We start from the raw sequence: 18,659 nt of genomic DNA, 5'->3' as shown, positions 1-18,659 counted from the left end.
ACAGACCTGCCCAAGTCCCCAGGGCTCCCCAGATGCAGAATCACTTGCTGTTCACACCTGCTGCTTCCCTGCTTCTACAAAGACATGGCCCACAGATCCTGACCCCACCATCCAACCCCAAGACACAGGGCGCCCTGTACACCCTGGGCACCACCAGCTAGTGGAGCCCACGGACAAGGTGTGGGCATGCGGAGGTGTGCCTGCTGCTCCTGAAGACCAAAGTGAGGCCAAGAGGGTGACATTTACATCAATGCACGGTGCTCTCCTGACTGCCACAGCCGCCACACCTGCAGGGGTGTTTCATGGGACAGGCCCACCCAGAGGAGGTCCTTTCCCAAGCCCAAGACTCAATGCTCCCTTGAATAGGAAGTATCGGGAGGCCTCCTTTGACCTGAAGTTATGAGAAGGCCATCACCCTGTCAGGTGATGAGGGCAGAACTTGACACGTCATGGCTGTGAGTTGTGGTCCTTTTATGACATAGCTGTGTAAGCTGCATAAACGGGATTTCATCCCTTCAGTCTAACACTCCTTCCCCCAGCCCTTCCTCTATCAGATATCCAGGTCTTACCGCCACTGGGTGAGGTCCCCCCGCTAAACCCATCTGGGAGCTTTACCCTGCGAGGCTGGCCACTTTCCACCTATGACTGGCTGCTGGGGCCTCCCCTCTGGCCTGAGATGTTACACAGCACAGGGTCCCCTCACTGCCCCACCTGCCGAGGGACATGGGCTTGGCAAGCTGACCTGTGACCACCCAGGGACAGCGGTGTCCCCTAGTCCCTGCACTTGCAGCCCTCGGTCATTCAGTGTGCGTTCACACCACTGACCCCAGTAAGTGTGTGACCCCAGGTGAGTGACCCCAGGTGTGTGGCCCCAGGTGAGTGACCCCAGTAGGTGTGTGGCCCCAGGTGAGTGACCCCAGTAGGTGTGTGACCGCAGTAGGTGAGTGACCCCAGGTGTGTGGCCCCAGGTGAGTGACCCCCGTAGGGTTGTGACCCCATGTGTGTGTGATCCCCGCAGGGTTGTGACCCCAGCTGTGTGACCCCAACTGTGTGACCACAAGTGTGTGACCCCAGGTGAGTGGCCCCAGCAGGTGTGTAACCCCAGGTGAGTGACCCCACGGCCACCGTGTGCACTGGACCACGAGGGCACGGGGGAGGAACGCAGCCATGCAACCGTCCACCCGGAAGCATCCACCTGCGGAGGACGGCCACCTTGGAATGTACCAGCACGTAGGGGAGAGCGAGAAGGAACAGGCGGGACACAGCCTCGTCCCGCCCCGAGAGGCTCCCGCCCGCCCCGAGCCCCACGTCCGTCCTGGTGGATGAGAACAGACGCGGGCGGTCCCGGATCTCCGGCAGGGCCGCGGTGCCTCTCCGACCCGCCGTGTCGCCCTGTCCCCCACCCGACACCTCCGTGCTGCTCCGGCCCTCGGCGCACTTGATGAGCTCAGTGGCGGAGCTGTCAAGGAATCTTATTGGTCCTCCCTGATTATGGTCCTTGCTATTCGCCGTAGCTTCCGGATGTTGGTATAAGATTGTGTCGCCTCCGCTCCGGCCCTCGCCTTCCATTGGCCACTTGTTTTGGGAGCGTGCGCAATGGTGTGTGAACCCTCTTAGGGCTCCGGGGGTGCGGGCTGTGGGAATTTTAACTGGCGAGTTCGAACTCAAGAGCGCGAGTTTAGGTTGGTTCACTTGTAGAGGGGGTAGAAGAAGCTGCTTATGGCTTTTTGCTTTTCCCCTCTCTCCTCCTTCTGGCCCCCTTCCCACCCCTTCCCCTGTTCCTGCCCCGCTGGAATAAACCTTCTAAGATTAAAACAAAAAAAACAAAAGAGCTGCTTCTGGTTAGAGACGAGTGAGATTGAACATTAGAGCGTTACGCTTCTAACGTAACGTGTGTAACAAACACGATAGGGCTTTGCAGCCTGCACTCACAGGTTCTTAAAGTCAATTCTCTGGTTTCTCTCAGTAAGAGAAGTTTGGATCTGGAATAAGCCCGGCATTGTGGGTATCTCTTCCCATCACTTAAAATCTCAGCGTGAACACGGTGGGACCTTCGCCTACAATGTGTTAGAGTTACAGGCATTTAGCGCCTGACACAGTAACTACACACGTGACAGCAATTACAGAGCCACACCTGTTGTGGCCATTTGGGAAGTGATCTTCTCTGTCGGCCTTAGTAAGTGCACTTTTCAAATAAATCCTTTTTTAACAACAAATGCACCGCCCGGTGAGGCCTTTGATAATGCGTGTTTGGAAGAATAAGCACTTCTGCCTGCCTTATGGGAATAAAAGATAGAAAATTTAAAAAAAAAAAAAAAAAGGAAAATTAAAAAACCAAATAAGCAATCTCCCCAGGTCTGCATACACACAACTACGATTTTGCAGTGTTAAGCCTAGCCACTTGGCAAGGGATGTGTGTCACTGACCTGTGCTATCTCATACACAGCGTAGGTGATGTCGCCTGTTCATTTACTTTGCAATTTTGACTTGATATATATGTCAATTATGAAATGAGAGTATATTACATGTATCTTTTTTTAAAGATTTATTTATTTTTATTGCAAAGTCAGATATATAGAGAGGAGGAGAGACATAAAGAAATACCTTCTCCCCAAGCAACCACAACGGCTGGAGCTGAGCCAATCCAAAGCCAGGAGCCAGAACCTCTTCTGGGTCTCCCATGTGGGTGCAGGGTTCCAAGGCTTTGGGCCGTCCTCGACTGCTTTCCCAGGCCACAGGCAGGGAGCTGGATGGGAAGTGGGGATGTCAGGATTAGAACTGGTGCCCAAATGGGATCCCAGAGCATTCAAGATGAGAACTTTAGCACTAGGCCACTGCGGTTTGCCCATTCCATGTATCTGAAGAGTATATCTAAATGTGTATGTGTAAATCCAGGATTCACAGGGTTACTAGGCAGACGGAGCTGTGGGGGCTCAGTTTACTGTCCTGTAGGAGACACACTGTTGATAGATTGTGGCCCACTATTTCAGAAATTCTGTGCTTGGCACAATGATTCACTTGGTTAATCCTCCACTTTGCAAGTGTCAGAATCCCAAATGGGCATTGGTCCATAGGTTCGTGTCCCAGCTGCTCCACTTCCCATCCAACTCCCTGCTTATGGCCTAGAAATGCAGTGCAGAGGATAGCTCAAAGGCCTGAGTCCCTGCTTCCACATGGGAGACCCAGAAGAAGCTCCTGGCTTCAGATTGGCCCAGTTCTGGCCATCATGGCCATTGAAGGAATGAACCAGCAGATCCTTCTCTCTGTAAATCTGCCTTTCCAATAAAAATAAACGCGTCTTTAAAAAAAAAAAAAACATTTATTCATCTTTTAAAAATTGATTTTTTTTTATTGGAAGATCAGATATACAGAGAAGAAAAGAGACAGAGAAGATCTTCTGTCTACTGATTCACTCCCCAATGGCTGTAACAGCCAGAGCTGAGCCAATCTGAAGCCAGGAGCTTCCTCCACGTCTCCCACGTGGGTGCAGGGTCCCAAGAACCCATTTTCTGCTTCTGGTGCATTAGCATGGAGCTAGATTTAAATGGAACAGCCCAGAACACCAACTAATGGCCATAGGTGATGCTGGTTTTGCAGGTGGCAGCATAATGTGCTACGCCAGGATACTGGTCCTATCACATGGTTTATTAGTTGGTGGCATTTGATTAGAACCTAAGTTCCATGGCCTGCTCCGATTTTTCTTTCTTTCTTCTTCTTTTTATTTTTGAAAGATTTACTTACTTTTATTGGAAAGGCAGATATACAGAGAGGAGGAGAGACAGAGAGGAAGATCCTCCGTCCGATGGTTCACTCCCCAAGTAAGCGCAACGGATGGAGCTGAGCCAATCCAAAGCCAGGAGCCAGGAGCTTTGCTGGGTCTCCCACACAGGTGCAGGGTCCCAAGGCTTTGGGCCGTCCTCGACTGCTTTCCCAGGCCACAAGCAGGGAACTGGATGGGAAGTGGGACTACCGGGATTAGAACCGGCACCCATATGGGATCCTGGCACATGCAAGACAAGGACTTTAGCCACTAGGCCATTGCACTGGGCCCAATAAATCAATAAATATTTAAAAAGTTCTGAAGCTTCAATCTCCTGGCTTCATGGTGAGGGGAGTAACTTTTCTTGCAAATTAGCCTAGGATCTCTACATCTTTATCTGGTAGCACTTCCTCCATTCCTAAAAGCACAAGAGCCTCTATATCAGCTCCTATTTCCAATAAAGTGTCTTTTTCTTAAAACTGGAAAGGTAAAGTCTTGTTTAACATGAATCTGCATGAAGAAGGTGGGAACAGGCATGGTACAAGAAGCTAGGGATAGAGGAAACAACAAAGTCAAGATTTGTTTAAAAGCATACTTACAGAGAAAGCGAGAACGCTGCCACCTAGTGGTACACTCCCGAAATGCCTGCAGTAGCTGTCCAAGCCAGGAGCTGGGCACTGAATCTCTCATGTGGACCGCAAGGGGCCCAAGGAGTTTAAGCCATCGCTGCTGCCTCACAGAGTGCACTTTAACAAGACACTAGCATCTAAAGCAGAGGCAGGATTTGTTTTTTTATTTTGACAATCTTTGCATAGTTAATTTGGGTAAAAAGGTTCAAGGGCTATAGGAAAGTGGGTAAGATTATTTCCATATTGTTTCCTTCATGTATCTGAGGTAAAGGGGGATATTGAGGGAGAAACCCCACCTGGTTTCCCACCCACCCCACGTCCCGGATGTGGGGCATGCTCTGAGATACTTGCTCAAGTGGTTTTGACAGTTCACCAGCCATGACTCACTGCAAATCTCACCTCTCCAAACACGATGAGGTCGTTGAAGAATCCACTGATTGACATTGTCCATCATAGCGTCTCTATTTGCCCGGTATTTTGCTGCCAACTTATAGCTGAGATGGTTGATTAACTTGTTCCATCTTCTGTCCTTTCATGGTTAGGGTTCTGAGTCCGGCATTTCAATTGGGGAGATCCCCAAAGAAACTTTGTCTGAGGTGTTCCCAGGCCAGATTCTTGTATGCAGCAGCAAGCACAGGACCCAGCACAGTCCATCACCCGGTCAGCTGGTAGTTGCAATTGCTGGGTTGGTTCTGTTTTCAGCCCCGCCTTCCACTGGAACCAATGGGTGTTGCAGTCCAGGCTGGTTCTGCACAGCGCATACTTGGCCCTCACTTAAATCAGTGGGAGCTGCAGCCTGGTGAGACAATAACCCCCACCGGGCCCGCCTCCTACCCTGGTTTCCCAGTATGTGTAGCAAACCAGTCCAGTCTGTCCCACATCCCCCTTGGCTCTCGTACATGGCAATTGGCATTGAAGCTTGGATCACCCATGTGGGAGTCCTGGGCTGGGCTGAGTAGCATTGCCAATGCTCACCTGCACATGGGAAATCTGGGGCTGTGATACATGCCACCAATGAGTGTCTGAGGAGGGGATGGGTCATGTCAACACCCACCAGAAAGCAAGAGAACTGGATCTAGAGGCAGATTCTTGTGGGCTCGCCTCTGGGACTGCAGCACTGCTGGTTTGCACAAGAGCCGGGGGTCATGATGAGCTGAGCCAGGCTGGACCACAGAACACACCTGATACTTGCAGGAGCTGGGGCTAAGATGAGGCCAGGCTGGGCCAGGCTGTAGCGTGCAATAGTACATGCAAAGAAAGGGACCGAGGGTAGACCATACCACAGTATCCACTGGCATGCATGAAATCAGGAGCTGGGAGTAGGCCATGCCGAGATAGGCTGACTATCCCACCAACCAGCTTGCATAAAAGCCAAGGATGAGAGCAGGCTATACAGATGTAGGCTGCAGCACACCAGTGACAGCCACAGGGAAAAAAAAAATCACAGGATGTGTGACTCAACCTTGGAATGCATGTATCAGGTGGGTCAGGTTCAGCTGCCTGTGCAGTGAACAGCATGCCCAGATGCACATGGGAACATGCCAGCCAGTTCATCTAGGACAGCAGGGGACATTATGTGTCAGAGGATAGAAAACAGAACAGATTGGAACACGCTCATGGTCAAAATTTGCAGCATGTTCCTGGGTCTGTGGATACACTGAGGTGGGCTTGGTCAGTTAATTGACGCTGTAAGGATTTTCTCAACCCCGGAGCAACGAATCTGACGACATCTTAGAACTATCAAAACCACTCAAGTAACACCCCCAGAACACTCTTCCCCATATCAGGGTCTCTAAGGCATCATCAAATGGCTGGGCCACATCCACAGGATTTGAAGTAGTTCAACAGCCGGGAGCGGGTTTCCCCTCCCCAGGGGACCAGGAGTAAAAAAAAAAAAGAACCAAAACTTTTTTTTTTTTTTAAGATTTAGTTTTATTGGAAAGTCAGATATAGAGAGAGGAGAGACAGAGGAAAATCTCCCATACAATGGTTTACTCCCCAAGTGGCCGCAATGGTTGAAGCTAAGCTAATCCGAAGCCAGGAGCTTCTTTCAGGTCTCCCACGCGGGTGCAGGGTCTCAAGGCTTTGGGCCGTCCTCGACTGCTTTCCCACCATAAGCATGGAGCTGGATGGGAAGCGGGGCTGCCGGGATTAGAACCGGAGCCCATATGGGATCCCGGTGCAATCAAGGCGAGGAATTTAGCCACTAACCTATCACGCTGGACGCAGAATTAAAACATTTATCCCATTCACCTTCTTCCATTCCTTGACCTCCTCATTCTACTCAGGGATTTACATGGGTGTGCATCCCTCTTAACTATGTAAATAATATTTAAAATAATTTTTAAAGATTTATTTATTTTTCTTGGAAAGTCAGATTTACAAAGGAGAGACAACGATCTTCCATCCACTGATTCACTCCCCAAGTGACCATAATGGCCAGAGCTATGCCGATCTGAAGCCAGGAGCCAGGAGCTTCTTCTGGGTCTCTCACGCAGGTGCAGGGTCCCAAAGCTCTGGGCCGTCCTCAACTGCTTTCCCAGGCCACAAGCAGGGAGATGGATGGGAAAGGAAGCAGCCAGTATATGAACTGGTGCCCACATGGGATCCTGGCACATGGATTTTAGCGACTAGACTACTGTGTCAGGCCCTAAATTTTGTTTTTAAAATTTATTTATTTTTATTGCAAAACCAGATATACACAGAGGAGGAGAGACAGAGAGGAAGGTCCTTTATCTGATGATTCACTACCCAAGTGACCGCAACGGCCAGTGCTGCGCAGATCCGAAGCCAGGAGCCAGGAACTTCCTCCAGGTCTACTACATGGGTGCAGGGTCCCAAGGCCTTGGGGTCGTCCTCGACGGCTTTCCCAGGTCACAAGCAGGGAGCTGGATTGGAAGTGGAGCTGCCGGGATTAGAATCGGCGCCCATATGGGATCCTGGCACGTTCAGATCAAGGACTTTAACCAATAGGCCACCATGCCGGGCCCATCCTAAATTTTTTTTTTAAGTCTTATAATCTGTTGAGTTTCTAGAAAATTGATGGGTAGGGGCTGGTGTTAAACTGCCACCTGTGATGCCAGCATGCTAATGAGTGTCACTATGTGTTCAAGATCCAGCTCCCTGATGATGAATTTGGGCCCTTGCACCCACGTGGGAAACCTGGAAGAAGCTCTTAGCTCCTGGCTGGTCTGGCCAGCTATGCCCATTGCAGCTTTTTAGAGTGAACCAGTAATTGATGTCTGTCTATTAGCTATCTTTGCCTATCTCTCTTTCTCCATAATTATGCCTTTCAAAAAAATAAAAATAAACAAAAACCTGCCCAGTTCTCTCCCAAAGAGGTCGTAGACTTTGACCTGTGGGAGGATGTGCATGAGGCTGAAGACTGCCGGTTTCTGAGTTGTGAGAACTGTTGATCTGTGGAAAGGCTGCTCCCCCGCCCAACTGCCCTGCCCAGCAGCAGAAATAGTCACCACCAACATGCAGCAATGGCCTCCCCACCCATGGCTTCCCCTCCCACCTCATTATAAGCCTTTCCATCACTATCTGAGGAGCTTACCTTTGCATGAATGGTAGCCTTCAGGCAGTTTCCAGACCAGATCTCCATAGTAGCTGTCCCATTCACTGCTCTTGGCTTCTTCTTCTTTTTTCTGATTTATTTATTTTTTGGCCCCGCAAGATGACTTAATGCCTAAATCCTCACCTTGCAAGCACCAGGATCCCGTATGGGCATCAGTTCATGTTCAAGCTGCTCCACTTCCCATCCAGCTCCCTGCTTGTGGCCTGGGAAAGCAGTTAGGATGGCACAAAGCCTTGGACCCTGGACCCATGTGGGAAACCCAGAAGAGGCTCCTGGTTCCTGGCTTTAGATGGGCTCAGTTGTGGCCATTGTAGCCATTTGGGGAGTGAACCACTGGATGGAAGATCTTCCTCTCTATTTCCTCTTCTGTGTAAATCTTCCTGTCTAAAAAAAGCTAAGATCTTTAAAACAAATAATTTTTAAGGGTGGGCCTAGTGCAGTTGACTAATGGCTAAAGTTTTCACCTGGGATCCCAAAGGGGCGCTAGTTCATATCCTGGTTGCTCTACTTCCCATTCAGCTCCTTGCTTGTGGCCTGGAAAGCAGTCAAGGCTGGCCCAAAGCCTTCAGACCCAGAAGCAGACCCAGAAGCTCCTGGCTCCTGGTTTCAGATGAGCTCAGCTCCAGCGGCCATTTGGGGAGTGAACCAGCAGATGGAGGATCTTTCTATCTCTCCTCTGTGTAAATCTGATCTGCTTTTCCAATAAAAACAAATAAATACACCTTTTTCTTAGAGCCTTATCTAAGGTGTGTCTGAAAAGTTTTTCCAAATGAGATTTAGCCTGGGCGTGTGAGTGGAATGGGTAGGAAGACTTGGCTTGGAAGCAGGACAGGAGTGGGGGTGGGGTGTCACTGTAGAATAAATACCCAGGGTGAGGCTATCTCTCTTGCAGACTACAAACAAGTTTGACTTTAGTTTCCCAAGTCAAATCTCTAGACGTGCCGCGTGCCTCCTTGCAGGTGCTAGGTTTTGGAGCTCCAACTGAGATTTTACACCCTCGGCTTCCCAGTTCTCGAGAGTGAAGGAACCATGCTGCCGGCCTGGCAGTGGACTGACTGCAGACGATCTTTCCTGGGAATTATCAGCTGTCCTGGTCATGTAAGCCTGTATTGCTAATAATTTTGCTTGATGGGTCTATATACATGTCTGGTAAATATTCTATGCAGAAATGCTAACAAATAACAATTCCATTTTAAAATTTTAATTGGATTTTTTTAAGTGGAGAGGCATATTTACAGAGAGAAGGAGATAAAGAAGGAGCTTCTGTTCACTGGTTCACTTCCCAAGTGGCCGCAATGGCCAGAGCTGAGTTGATCCGAAGCCAGGGGTCTCCCACGTGGGTGCAGGGTCCCAAGGCTTTGGGCCGTCCTCCACTGCTTTCCCAGGCCACAAGCAGGGAGCTGGATGGGAAGTGGAGCTGCCGGGATTAGAACCGGTACTCATATGGGATCCTGGCAAGTTCAAGGCAAGGACTTAGCCCCTAGACCACCTCACTGGATTCCAGTTAATTATTTTTTAAAGATTGATTTTAAGGCAAGGCATGATGGCATAATTGGCTAAGCTTCCCCCTCAAGCATCCCCTTTAACCACTAGGCTACCCGGCCAGGCCCCCAAAATTTTCTTTGTATCACTGACCTGTAGAAATTTCATTAAAATGTATCTGTGTTGTAAACTTCCCATTTCTAGAACTACAGTTTGTTCAACCTCTTTGATGTGACCATTTCTTGTCTGTTTTAACAAGCTTGTGCTGTTTTAGACAGTTTCTTTAAAAAAAAAAAAGATTTATTTTTATTGCAAAGTCAGACATAGGGAGAGAAGGAGAGACAGAGAGGAAAACCTTCCATCTGATGATTCACTCCCCAAGTGACCGCAACGGCCGGTGCTGCACTGATCCGAAGCCAGGAGCCAGGAACTTCTTTCCTGGTCTCACACGCGGGTACAGGATCCCACAGCTTTGGGCCATCCTTGGCTGGTTTCCCAGGCCACAAGCAGAGAGCTGGATGGGAAGTGGGGCCACTGGGATTAGAACTGGTGCCCATATGGGATCCTGGTATGTTCAAGGCAAGGACTTTAGCCATTAGGCTATTGTGCTGGGTTCTACAAAAATGGGTTAGAGCATTTTCAAGATTTCCTTGGAAAGAGTTAGAGAGAATGTGGGCAGACACACCAAGAGAAAGGGTAGAGTCCTCTGGTTCATTCCTCCCGGATGGCTACAATGGCTGAGGCTGGGCCAAGCCAAAGCCTGGAGCCAGGTGCTTCTTTTCCATTTCCACATTAGTAGCAGAGCCCCAGGTAGATGGGCCATCTTCTGCTGCTTTCTCATGCCAGCAGCAGGAAGCTGGATCAAAAGTGGAAGAGCCGGGACTTGAACAGGCGCCCATATGAAATGCCAGCATTGCAAGTGGCAGCTGTATGTTACCACAACTTCGGCCCCTTTTAGAATGTTTTCATGACTTAACAGTCCCTGCCCTATAAATCTGGTCCCTGTCTCAGAATTTGTCTATTCGGAGTAACTCCTATAAATGCAATCACACTATAACTCTCTTTGGTTAACTTCTTTACAGCGTATTTTCAAGGCTCACCCATGTTGCCGCATGTGTCTGGCTATGTCTAGTAATGTTTGGATGACAAACACTATACATTTTATATTTATAGGCATTAGACTTGTTTTTTTTCAAGATTTATTTATTTTTATCGCAAAAGTCAGATATACATAGAGGAGGAGAGACAGAAAGATATTACGTCCGATGATTCACTCCCCAAGTGACTGCAATGGCCAGTGCTGCGCAGATCCAAAGCCAGGAGCCAGAAACCTCTCCCTGGTCTTCCATGCAGGTGCAGGGTTCCAAGGCTTTGGGCCATCTTCCACTTCTTTCCCAGGCCACAAGCAGGGAGCTGGATGGGAAGCAGGGCCGCTGGGATTAGAACCAGCGGCCATATGGGATCCCGGCAAATGCAAAGTGAGGACTTTAACCACTATGCTATCGCGCCGGGCCCTGGACTTGTTTTTATCCAGATGGATACTTTGGGAACCTTTTAATGGATTTGAATCTGAAGCAACACTAAATCTAGAGCCAATTCTTGTCAGACTGAGCTAGATCTTCTTGCATGTGCTGTGTCTTACAAATCTGGAGTTTTCCTGGATGACTCTTTCAAGCATGCATTGACAAATAGTGTGCTGAAGGTTGCAGCGGGACCCTCAGCAGGCCCATGTGCTTTCCTATGTGCTGCTCTCCTGATGCTCTGTGCTCTGACCTCTAGCTGCCCTGTCTCAAGGATATCTCACCTTTGGAAATCCCCAGGCTCTGCCAATTTCCTCTTCTGGAGCTACAGTAAGGAAACTCTCCAGACTGTATGCTTGAGTCACTTGGAGGACTAGCCATGTTTTCTAACTTTTTTAAGAGTTGCTTTCCTGGGTGGGTGCCGTGGTATTGTAGGGTAAGCCTTCAAGTTAAGAGTCCTGGCTGCTTCACTTTCCTTTCTTTGCTTCTTTCTTTTTCGACAGATTTATTTTTATTGGAAAGGCAGATCAGATTTACAGAGAGAAGGAGAAACAGAAAGATCTTCCATCTGCTGGTTCACTCCCCAAATGGCTGCAACAGCCAGAACTGAGTCAATCCAGAGCCAGGAGCTTCTTCCAGGTCTCCCACATGGGTGCAGGATCCCAAGACCTTGGGCTATCCTGCACTGCGTTCCCAGGCCACAAGCAGGGAGCTGGATGGGAAGTGGAGCAGCTGGGACATGAACTAGCACCCACATGAAATTCTGGCACTTGCCGGGGGAAAATTCAGCCATTGAGCCATCACATTGGCCCCGGGCTGCTCCATTTTTTTTTTAATGATTTGTTTGTTTTCATTACAAAGTCAGATATACAGACAGGAAGAGAGACAGAAAAAGATCTTCCATCTGATGATTCACTCCCCAAGTGAGCGCAGAGCCAGGAGCCAGGAACTTCCTCCAGTTCTCCCACATGGGTGCAGCGTTGCAAGGCTTTGGCCCATCCTCGACTGCTTTCCCAGGCCACAAGCAGGGAGCTGGATGGGAAGTGGAGCTGTTGGGATTAGAACCAAAAGCAGTGGAGGGTGGCCCAAGTGCTTAGGTCCCTGTTACTGTGTAAAATCTGGCAGAGGGCATCACATTCAGAAACAAAGCATGTGAGCCGCAGAGAGCTCAGCTTTCACCCATTCACCATAGAGACATTCGTCCAGTCCTCAGGGTGGGATCCCTTCGGAAGCAATCACATACCAAGGGCCCAGTCTCCTAGCATCATAGACAGATGAATTAGAGGGTTAAGTGTCCAACACGTGGATCTGGGTGATATTTAAAAATTGCACCAATACCTAAGATAAGCATGATGTTTGGAAATTGGATACAAGTGGAAAAGCAGCCAGACCCAGAAAAGGAAGCCAAGAGTGAGGAGAGCGTGAACCTGGAGAGAGCAGAGAAATTACTGCTGTTTTGGCAAAGATCATGACTCATTCGTGATTGCATTAAGAGCATTCTTAGAGGTGTGGGAGGGACAGAAGCCAAACTGAATTAAGTTAAATATAACCTGAGTATGGGGAGTGAGACTGAAGACTGGCTTTGCTGAGATGTATGGCGATGAGGTCATGCCTAGGAGGGTAGATGGGGCCAAAACTCACAAGTAAATTGTTCATAAGTGTTGAACACAGGAGCTGAAATCAATAGGGCCACAGCTCAACAAGGCTCCATTTATACTATACTATCATGAGCTAGCAAAAAGGATGAATGAAACATACTACACCTTAAAAAAATCATCGAAGGTTTATCCATGTTAATGTCAATCATAATAAAGCTAAAAGATTTCCCCATATTTTTCTTACACCTGCAGGTATTCTATACTTAGCTTGAAAATCTAATTGTATAATTAAATAATATTTTCCATATATATGTAATTTCAAGAGGCTTTTCTTTCGGTTTCTATAGTAAGCAGCCACACTCCATAACCACCAAAAAGCTGGTTTTCATTGTGTAAAGAAGACAGCAAAGGGGGCCTGGAGCAGTAGCCTAGCGGCTAAAGTCCTAGCCATGCACGCGCCAGGATCCCATAGGGGTGCAGGTTTGTGTCCTGGCAGCCGTGTTTCTCATCCAGCTCCCTGCTTGTGGCCTGGGAAAGCAGTCGAGGACGGCCCAAAGCCTTGGGACCCTGCACCTGCGTGGGAGACAGGGAAGAGGCTTTTGGCTTCAGGCTCCTAGCTTTTAGATTGGCACAGCTCTGGCCATTGCAGCCACTTGGGGAGTGAATAAGTGGATGGAAGGTCCTCTTTTCTGTCTCTCCTCCTCTCTGTACATTTGATTTTCCAAAAAAAAAAAAAAAAACTAAAAAAAAAAAAAAAAAAAGACAGGGAGAGAGATAGCAAAAGCCTAACCCTGGTTTCCCATAGACAAAGGCAATCAAGCGTCAGCCTTTCTAGTTCTCCAGGTCAAACTCCCGACTCCCGAGTTGCCTCGCTAGAAGGCTAGCAGAACTTTATGCCAATCAAGGGGCGGCTACTCTAACCCACCTAAGAGGTCCAAGCCTCGTTAGTCGAGAAACTTAACACATCTCGCTGTTTGCGGGCATCGAGTTAGATACCCCCATCCTTTCTAACTTAGCGAGAGGAAGGCTCTCCCCCTCCTCTCCCATCCCTGGCCGGGTGTCTTAGCTTTGCTCTTCTGGTACCATCCCCGCCTCTCACCGCTCCCCTTCCCTGCTCCCAACCGACCTCCCTGCACTTGTCGCTCGTTCCTTAAAAAGGAACAATTGCTCGCGAAGCTCCCCAAACCGGCGAAACAAGCCAGGTGGCTGCGAGCTTGTTTTCCGGCTGGTGTGCATCATTTCCGGTCACAGTCTTACTGCCCCGGAAGCGGAGACTGATGTAAACACGGGAGCAGGGCGCCGAAGCCTGGGAGGTCAGGCAAGCCGGGCCGCGGGCGGCGCCGAGAACCGGGCTTCACAGGGGGCGGGGGTTCCGAGACGGGGGAAGAGAGATCACAAGGGAGAAACGGACTGGAGTTGGAGCACGATCCCAGGGTAGGTTGGGATCTGGGAGAGGGGAGGGGTATTTTGGAATAGGGGATCTCCGTAGATTAGGGTTTCTGACAAGCATGTTGAATGGGTGATGAGGTTGAAAAGCAGCATGGGGGTGGTCTTGAGGGATGCGACAATCCTGGTAGAGCCCTGAAGCATGCAAGTATTGGGAATGGGGGTGTCTGTGGAAGTAGGAAGCTGGAAATGTGGAAAGAATGGGTCTTGGAAGAGTCAGCCTTTTCAGTGGAGTGTTGGGAGTGCACAGGAACTTTGAGGTTCTTGGATCAATAGGGGCATGCATCTGGACAGAGATCTTAAAGAGATGGGGGTTGAAAGGCAGGAGGGAGCTTCAGGACAGGAATCTTGGCAGCTGGGGTTTGGATGGTGGTCGTGGATGGATGTTTTCCTAGGTGGCTATTTCGGGTGGTGTATCTTAAGCATGGATCTTGAGCCAGTAGCTGTGTGCTCTGGGGCAGGGCACTGGGGAAAGGCTGGAGGGTCTAGAAGGGGAACCTTAGGACAGATGAACCTTAGGCAGGCGTTGGGGGAATGGCTCTAGGCCAGCTCATGTTGGAACCAGGGCCAGCAGAATAAAGGAAGGGAACACTCTAATGATCACATTTTCAGTGATACAGAAATGCTGAGTTGGGGTCCTTAGGTTATAACCGGATGGAGGTGGGGAGCTGAGAGGAGCAGGTGTCCATATTATACCCCTCTGCTGACAGACTCAGTAATGCAGGAAGAGGAGTTAGAGGAAGCCTGTGAGGGAACAAGGTGCTGGGATAGTTAGAAGGGCATGAGAAGGGGTGGTACCAGGGTGTTGGACCAAACAGCCATCTCAGAGAGATAACATGAAAAGGCGATTCTCCTAGCACTTATCTTCCCTACTACTGACAGGTGGAGTGGAGTACTTGCTCAATTCCTGGGTGAAGGTGGGACTCAGGTTGGCTGGGAGTGGGGTGGGGAGGTCGCTGGGGCACTCCCTAGCCCGTTCCTTCCAGGAGAGTCAGTGAGAGCCAGCATGTAAGAAGCAGAAGAGGCACCCCAGTGAGCACAAACCTGGAGCTGAGCTGGGCCAATGTGAGAAGACAGAGTCCCTGGCCATGCTGCTAGGAGCAGAGACACCCAGCATGGGGTCTCCTATTTGTAGGCTTGGTGACTCTGTCAGCTCAATAGTTAGCAGAATGGAGGAAGGAAACTCGTTGGGGGATGAAAGTTCTAGGACTTGGATGGGGACACCCTAAGATTCTTGTCAACTGTATCTCATTTGTGAGCAGGGGCAAACCTGGAAAATGGCTCAGCCGCCACTTCGAGGAGTGACCAGCTTGCGATTCAATCAGGATCAAAGTGAGATTGGCTTCCACCTGTATGTTTGTGGGAGGGGAAAAGGGTCAGAGGTAGATCTGGGTCCCCAGCTTTGCCACCTGTGCATTCTTTGACACAGCACCAGCTGCCTTCCACTTCTTCATCTCCCATCCCCAGGCTGCTTTTGCTGTGCCATGGAGACAGGTGTGCGCATCTACAACGTGGAGCCGTTGATGGAGAAGGGACATCTGGGTGAGTCTTTGGTGAGGGAGGAGTACTGGGCAGAAGGGCAAAAGTACTGGCTCTTACCTCCACTGATACCCTGGTCCCTGTCCAGACCACGAGCAGGTGGGCAGCACGGGCCTGGTGGAGATGCTGCACCGCTCAAATCTACTGGCCCTGGTAGGCGGGGGGAGCAGCCCCAAATTCTCAGAAATCTCAGGTAAGTGCCCTCCTTGCCCCTGTGTGGCCCAGACCCTTTCACAGGCACCCTGAGGCACTTGCAGGATTGAAGATGACAAGGCACTTCAGAGGCAATCTAGGAAGGGAGGCCTACAGTGCACCAGTCCTGGGTCTTAGAGCTTGAAAAACTGGATGCTTTGTTATCATTAAAAACATAGGTGTGTGCACACTCATGCATACAATCTGACTCCTGAATGCCAGGGAGTGTTTGCTCACTATAAGTGTGCTCTTATTCCATGCACTTTGCAATCACCCGTGGACTTCTCACAGTGCAGTGGGAAGTATACCATGGAGTCTGTTTTTATCAAAGGGGAAACTCAAGCCTGCTGAGGTTGAGTGACTTATCTGAGGTCACAAAAGCAATAGGTTTTCAAATCTTGGGAACATGGCAAGAGATAGCATAGTAGAGTCCCTGAGCCCTAGGACCCCTCCAAGATCTCTCCTGGGAATAGGCACCCAGCCTCATGAAATGAGAGTGCCAGACCCTCAACCCCATTCACAGCTCCATTTGCTCCATGTCCAAATCTGAGTGTGATCATTCTGGATCTGGTTCTCTCATGGTGTTTGCCTTGGGGGGAACATCATATTGGGGATTTCAGTGAAAGGCTAAACAAATGATTTCAAGTCCTATAGGGAGTAGAGGTGGGCCTTGTCTCCCCAGGGTTTCCTCTCACCATAAATTTTGTTCCCTCCTCCCACCACCTCCCCCCTGCAAAAAAAAAAAAAACTCCACCCCACCTACCAAGCAGTGCTGATTTGGGATGATGCCCGGGAGGGCAAGGACTCCAAAGACAAGCTCGTGCTAGAGTTCACCTTTACCAAGCCTGTGCTGGCTGTGCGCATGCGCCATGACAAGTGAGCCTGTGGAGGACTGGGGAGGAGGGTAGGAGCTTCCTACGGCAGGCAAGAGGGTTAGTCTTGCCTGAGCCCTGCAGCACCCCTCATGGCCATGCTGTGTCTCCAGGATCGTGATCGTGCTGAGGAACCGCATCTACGTGTACTCCTTCCCCAACAACCCACGAAAGCTGTTTGAATTTGACACCCGGGACAACCCCAAGGGTGAGAGGACCTGGCTTTATATGGGTGTCAGGGCAGTGAGTCGGGGCTGAGCCCAGGGGTGAGGATCCAAGGGACATACACACACACACACACACACACACACAATGGAAAAAGGCAGGGAGAGTTGCTGCAGAACTGCACACAAGTCTGTCCATCCTTCTGTCAGTCAATTCCCTCTTGCCATCCTCAGCCCTGCCCCCACCCCTGGGGACCCCAAGTGGCTGAGCAGAACTACCTGCTGAGGCCCTGGGTGGGTGTGTCAGAGAGCTCTCCAGGGCCTCCAAGGGATAGTCACAGCAGCTTCCTGGAAGATGACCTGCTGGTGGGGAACCTCAGCTTAACATTCAAGTCCCTGAGGGTTCAAATAAGCCTGTTAACCAGCTCTGTCCATGCTAAGGCATTGCTGACCTCCTGCCCCCAAACTCCTTTGATCCCTCATCCCCACACCCTAGGGCTCTGTGACCTTTGCCCCAGCCTCGAGAAACAGCTCCTTGTGTTCCCAGGACATAAGTGTGGGAGCCTACAACTTGTGGTGAGTTGTCCAGTGGCCAAAGGGGTGGGACTGTGAAGGGGAGTTGAGCAGGATGGCTCTCACTCCCTCTCCTCCATGCTACCTTAAGTCTAAATTTCCCCCCTTGCACCCCAGGACCTGGCAAGCACAAAGCCTGGCACGTCATCCGCTCCCTTCACCATCAATGCACATCAGAGTGATGTGGCTTGCGTGTCCTTGAACCAGCCGGGGACTGTGGTGGCCTCAGCCTCCCAGAAAGGCACCCTCATTCGCCTTTTCGACACCCAGTCCAAGGAGAAACTGGTAGAGCTGCGACGAGGCACTGACCCTGCCACCCTTTACTGGTGAGCACAGGGTACAAGATGGTGTGCCCATAGCCCCACATCATGTGACAGTGTGGGCATCACTGGTGCTTGTTGTCTTGCAGCATTAACTTCAGCCATGACTCGTCCTTCCTGTGCGCTTCCAGCGATAAGGGCACAGTTCATATATTTGCTCTCAAGGATACGCGTCTCAACCGCCGCTCTGCGTGAGTACTCCCTCCCCGCTTCCCACCATGGCTCTATGCTCCTATTATACCACACCTGGACTTAGCCAGTACTGTCTGCAGGCTGGCTCGTGTGGGCAAAGTGGGGCCTATGATTGGACAGTACGTGGATTCCCAGTGGAGCCTGGCAAGCTTCACCGTGCCTGCCGAGTCAGCCTGCATCTGTGCTTTCGGGCGGAATACTTCCAAGAATGTGAACTCTGTCATTGGTGAGTGGGAACAGCCGCTGGGCTCATTTGGGAGGGTACTATATGAGCAGGAGAGCTGGAGGTTGGAGCTTAGGGAATTCTAGGGCCATGGGAAGTCTGAGGGAGCTGCGATTGTGTGGCTCAACTACATCAGTAAAGTGATACATCCTAGATGGCCCAGAGGACTGGACTGTGCGTCTGCGCAGCTTCTAATCTTTGATCCCCTCTCCCCTTCCCTAGCCATTTGTGTCGATGGGACCTTCCACAAATACGTCTTCACCCCAGATGGAAACTGCAATCGAGAGGCTTTCGATGTGTACCTTGATATTTGTGATGATGATGACTTCTAAGGACCCTGGAAGCTGGATTAGGGACCTGCCATGGCAGGCTGCCAGTGGAACTTTGGTGTGGGTGTGGGGGAGGGGTACCGTGGAAGTCCCCAGGCAGCAAGCATGAATTGGGCCTGTGCCCCCTGCTCAACTCGGCAGAGCCGTGTGTGAATAAACAGCCTAACTTCCCCAAGAATTTCTTGATAACTGTGACCACAAAGGACCAGGGGCTGAAGGAGGCACCAGAACCAGCTGGAG

General features: G+C 50.3%; 1 protein-coding gene across 3 annotated transcripts; it reads left to right on the top strand.

Moving 5' to 3' along the window:
• Positions 1-13,860: 13,860 nt before the first annotated feature.
• WDR45 (WD repeat domain 45) lies at positions 13,861-18,594 on the top strand. 3 transcript variants are annotated; one of them, XM_040999053.1, is made up of 12 exons: positions 13,861-14,003; positions 15,002-15,155; positions 15,278-15,347; positions 15,483-15,557; positions 15,643-15,747; positions 16,514-16,622; positions 16,732-16,826; positions 17,279-17,358; positions 17,473-17,681; positions 17,765-17,866; positions 17,948-18,093; positions 18,313-18,594. In XM_040999053.1, exons 3-12 carry the CDS (start codon positions 15,293-15,295, stop codon positions 18,420-18,422), a joined length of 1,086 nt encoding a protein of 361 aa, XP_040854987.1. In that variant the 5' UTR covers positions 13,861-14,003; positions 15,002-15,155; positions 15,278-15,292; the 3' UTR covers positions 18,423-18,594. The 3 variants fall into 3 exon arrangements, with proteins under 3 accessions (XP_040854987.1, XP_040854982.1, XP_040854992.1); XM_040999048.1 differs by lacking the exon at positions 15,002-15,155; XM_040999058.1 differs by lacking the exon at positions 15,002-15,155 and having other exon boundaries at positions 13,862-14,003; positions 16,517-16,622.
• Positions 18,595-18,659: the final 65 nt, after the last annotated feature.

The sequence above is a fragment of the Ochotona curzoniae genome, unplaced genomic scaffold (assembly GCF_017591425.1).
Source record: "Ochotona curzoniae isolate NIBS_2020 unplaced genomic scaffold, NIBS_Ocur_1.0 contig_1274, whole genome shotgun sequence".
Taxonomy (NCBI): domain Eukaryota; kingdom Metazoa; phylum Chordata; class Mammalia; order Lagomorpha; family Ochotonidae; genus Ochotona; species Ochotona curzoniae.
Note: the sequence above shows the minus strand (reverse complement) of the source record. Positions and strands in the feature narration are given on the sequence as shown.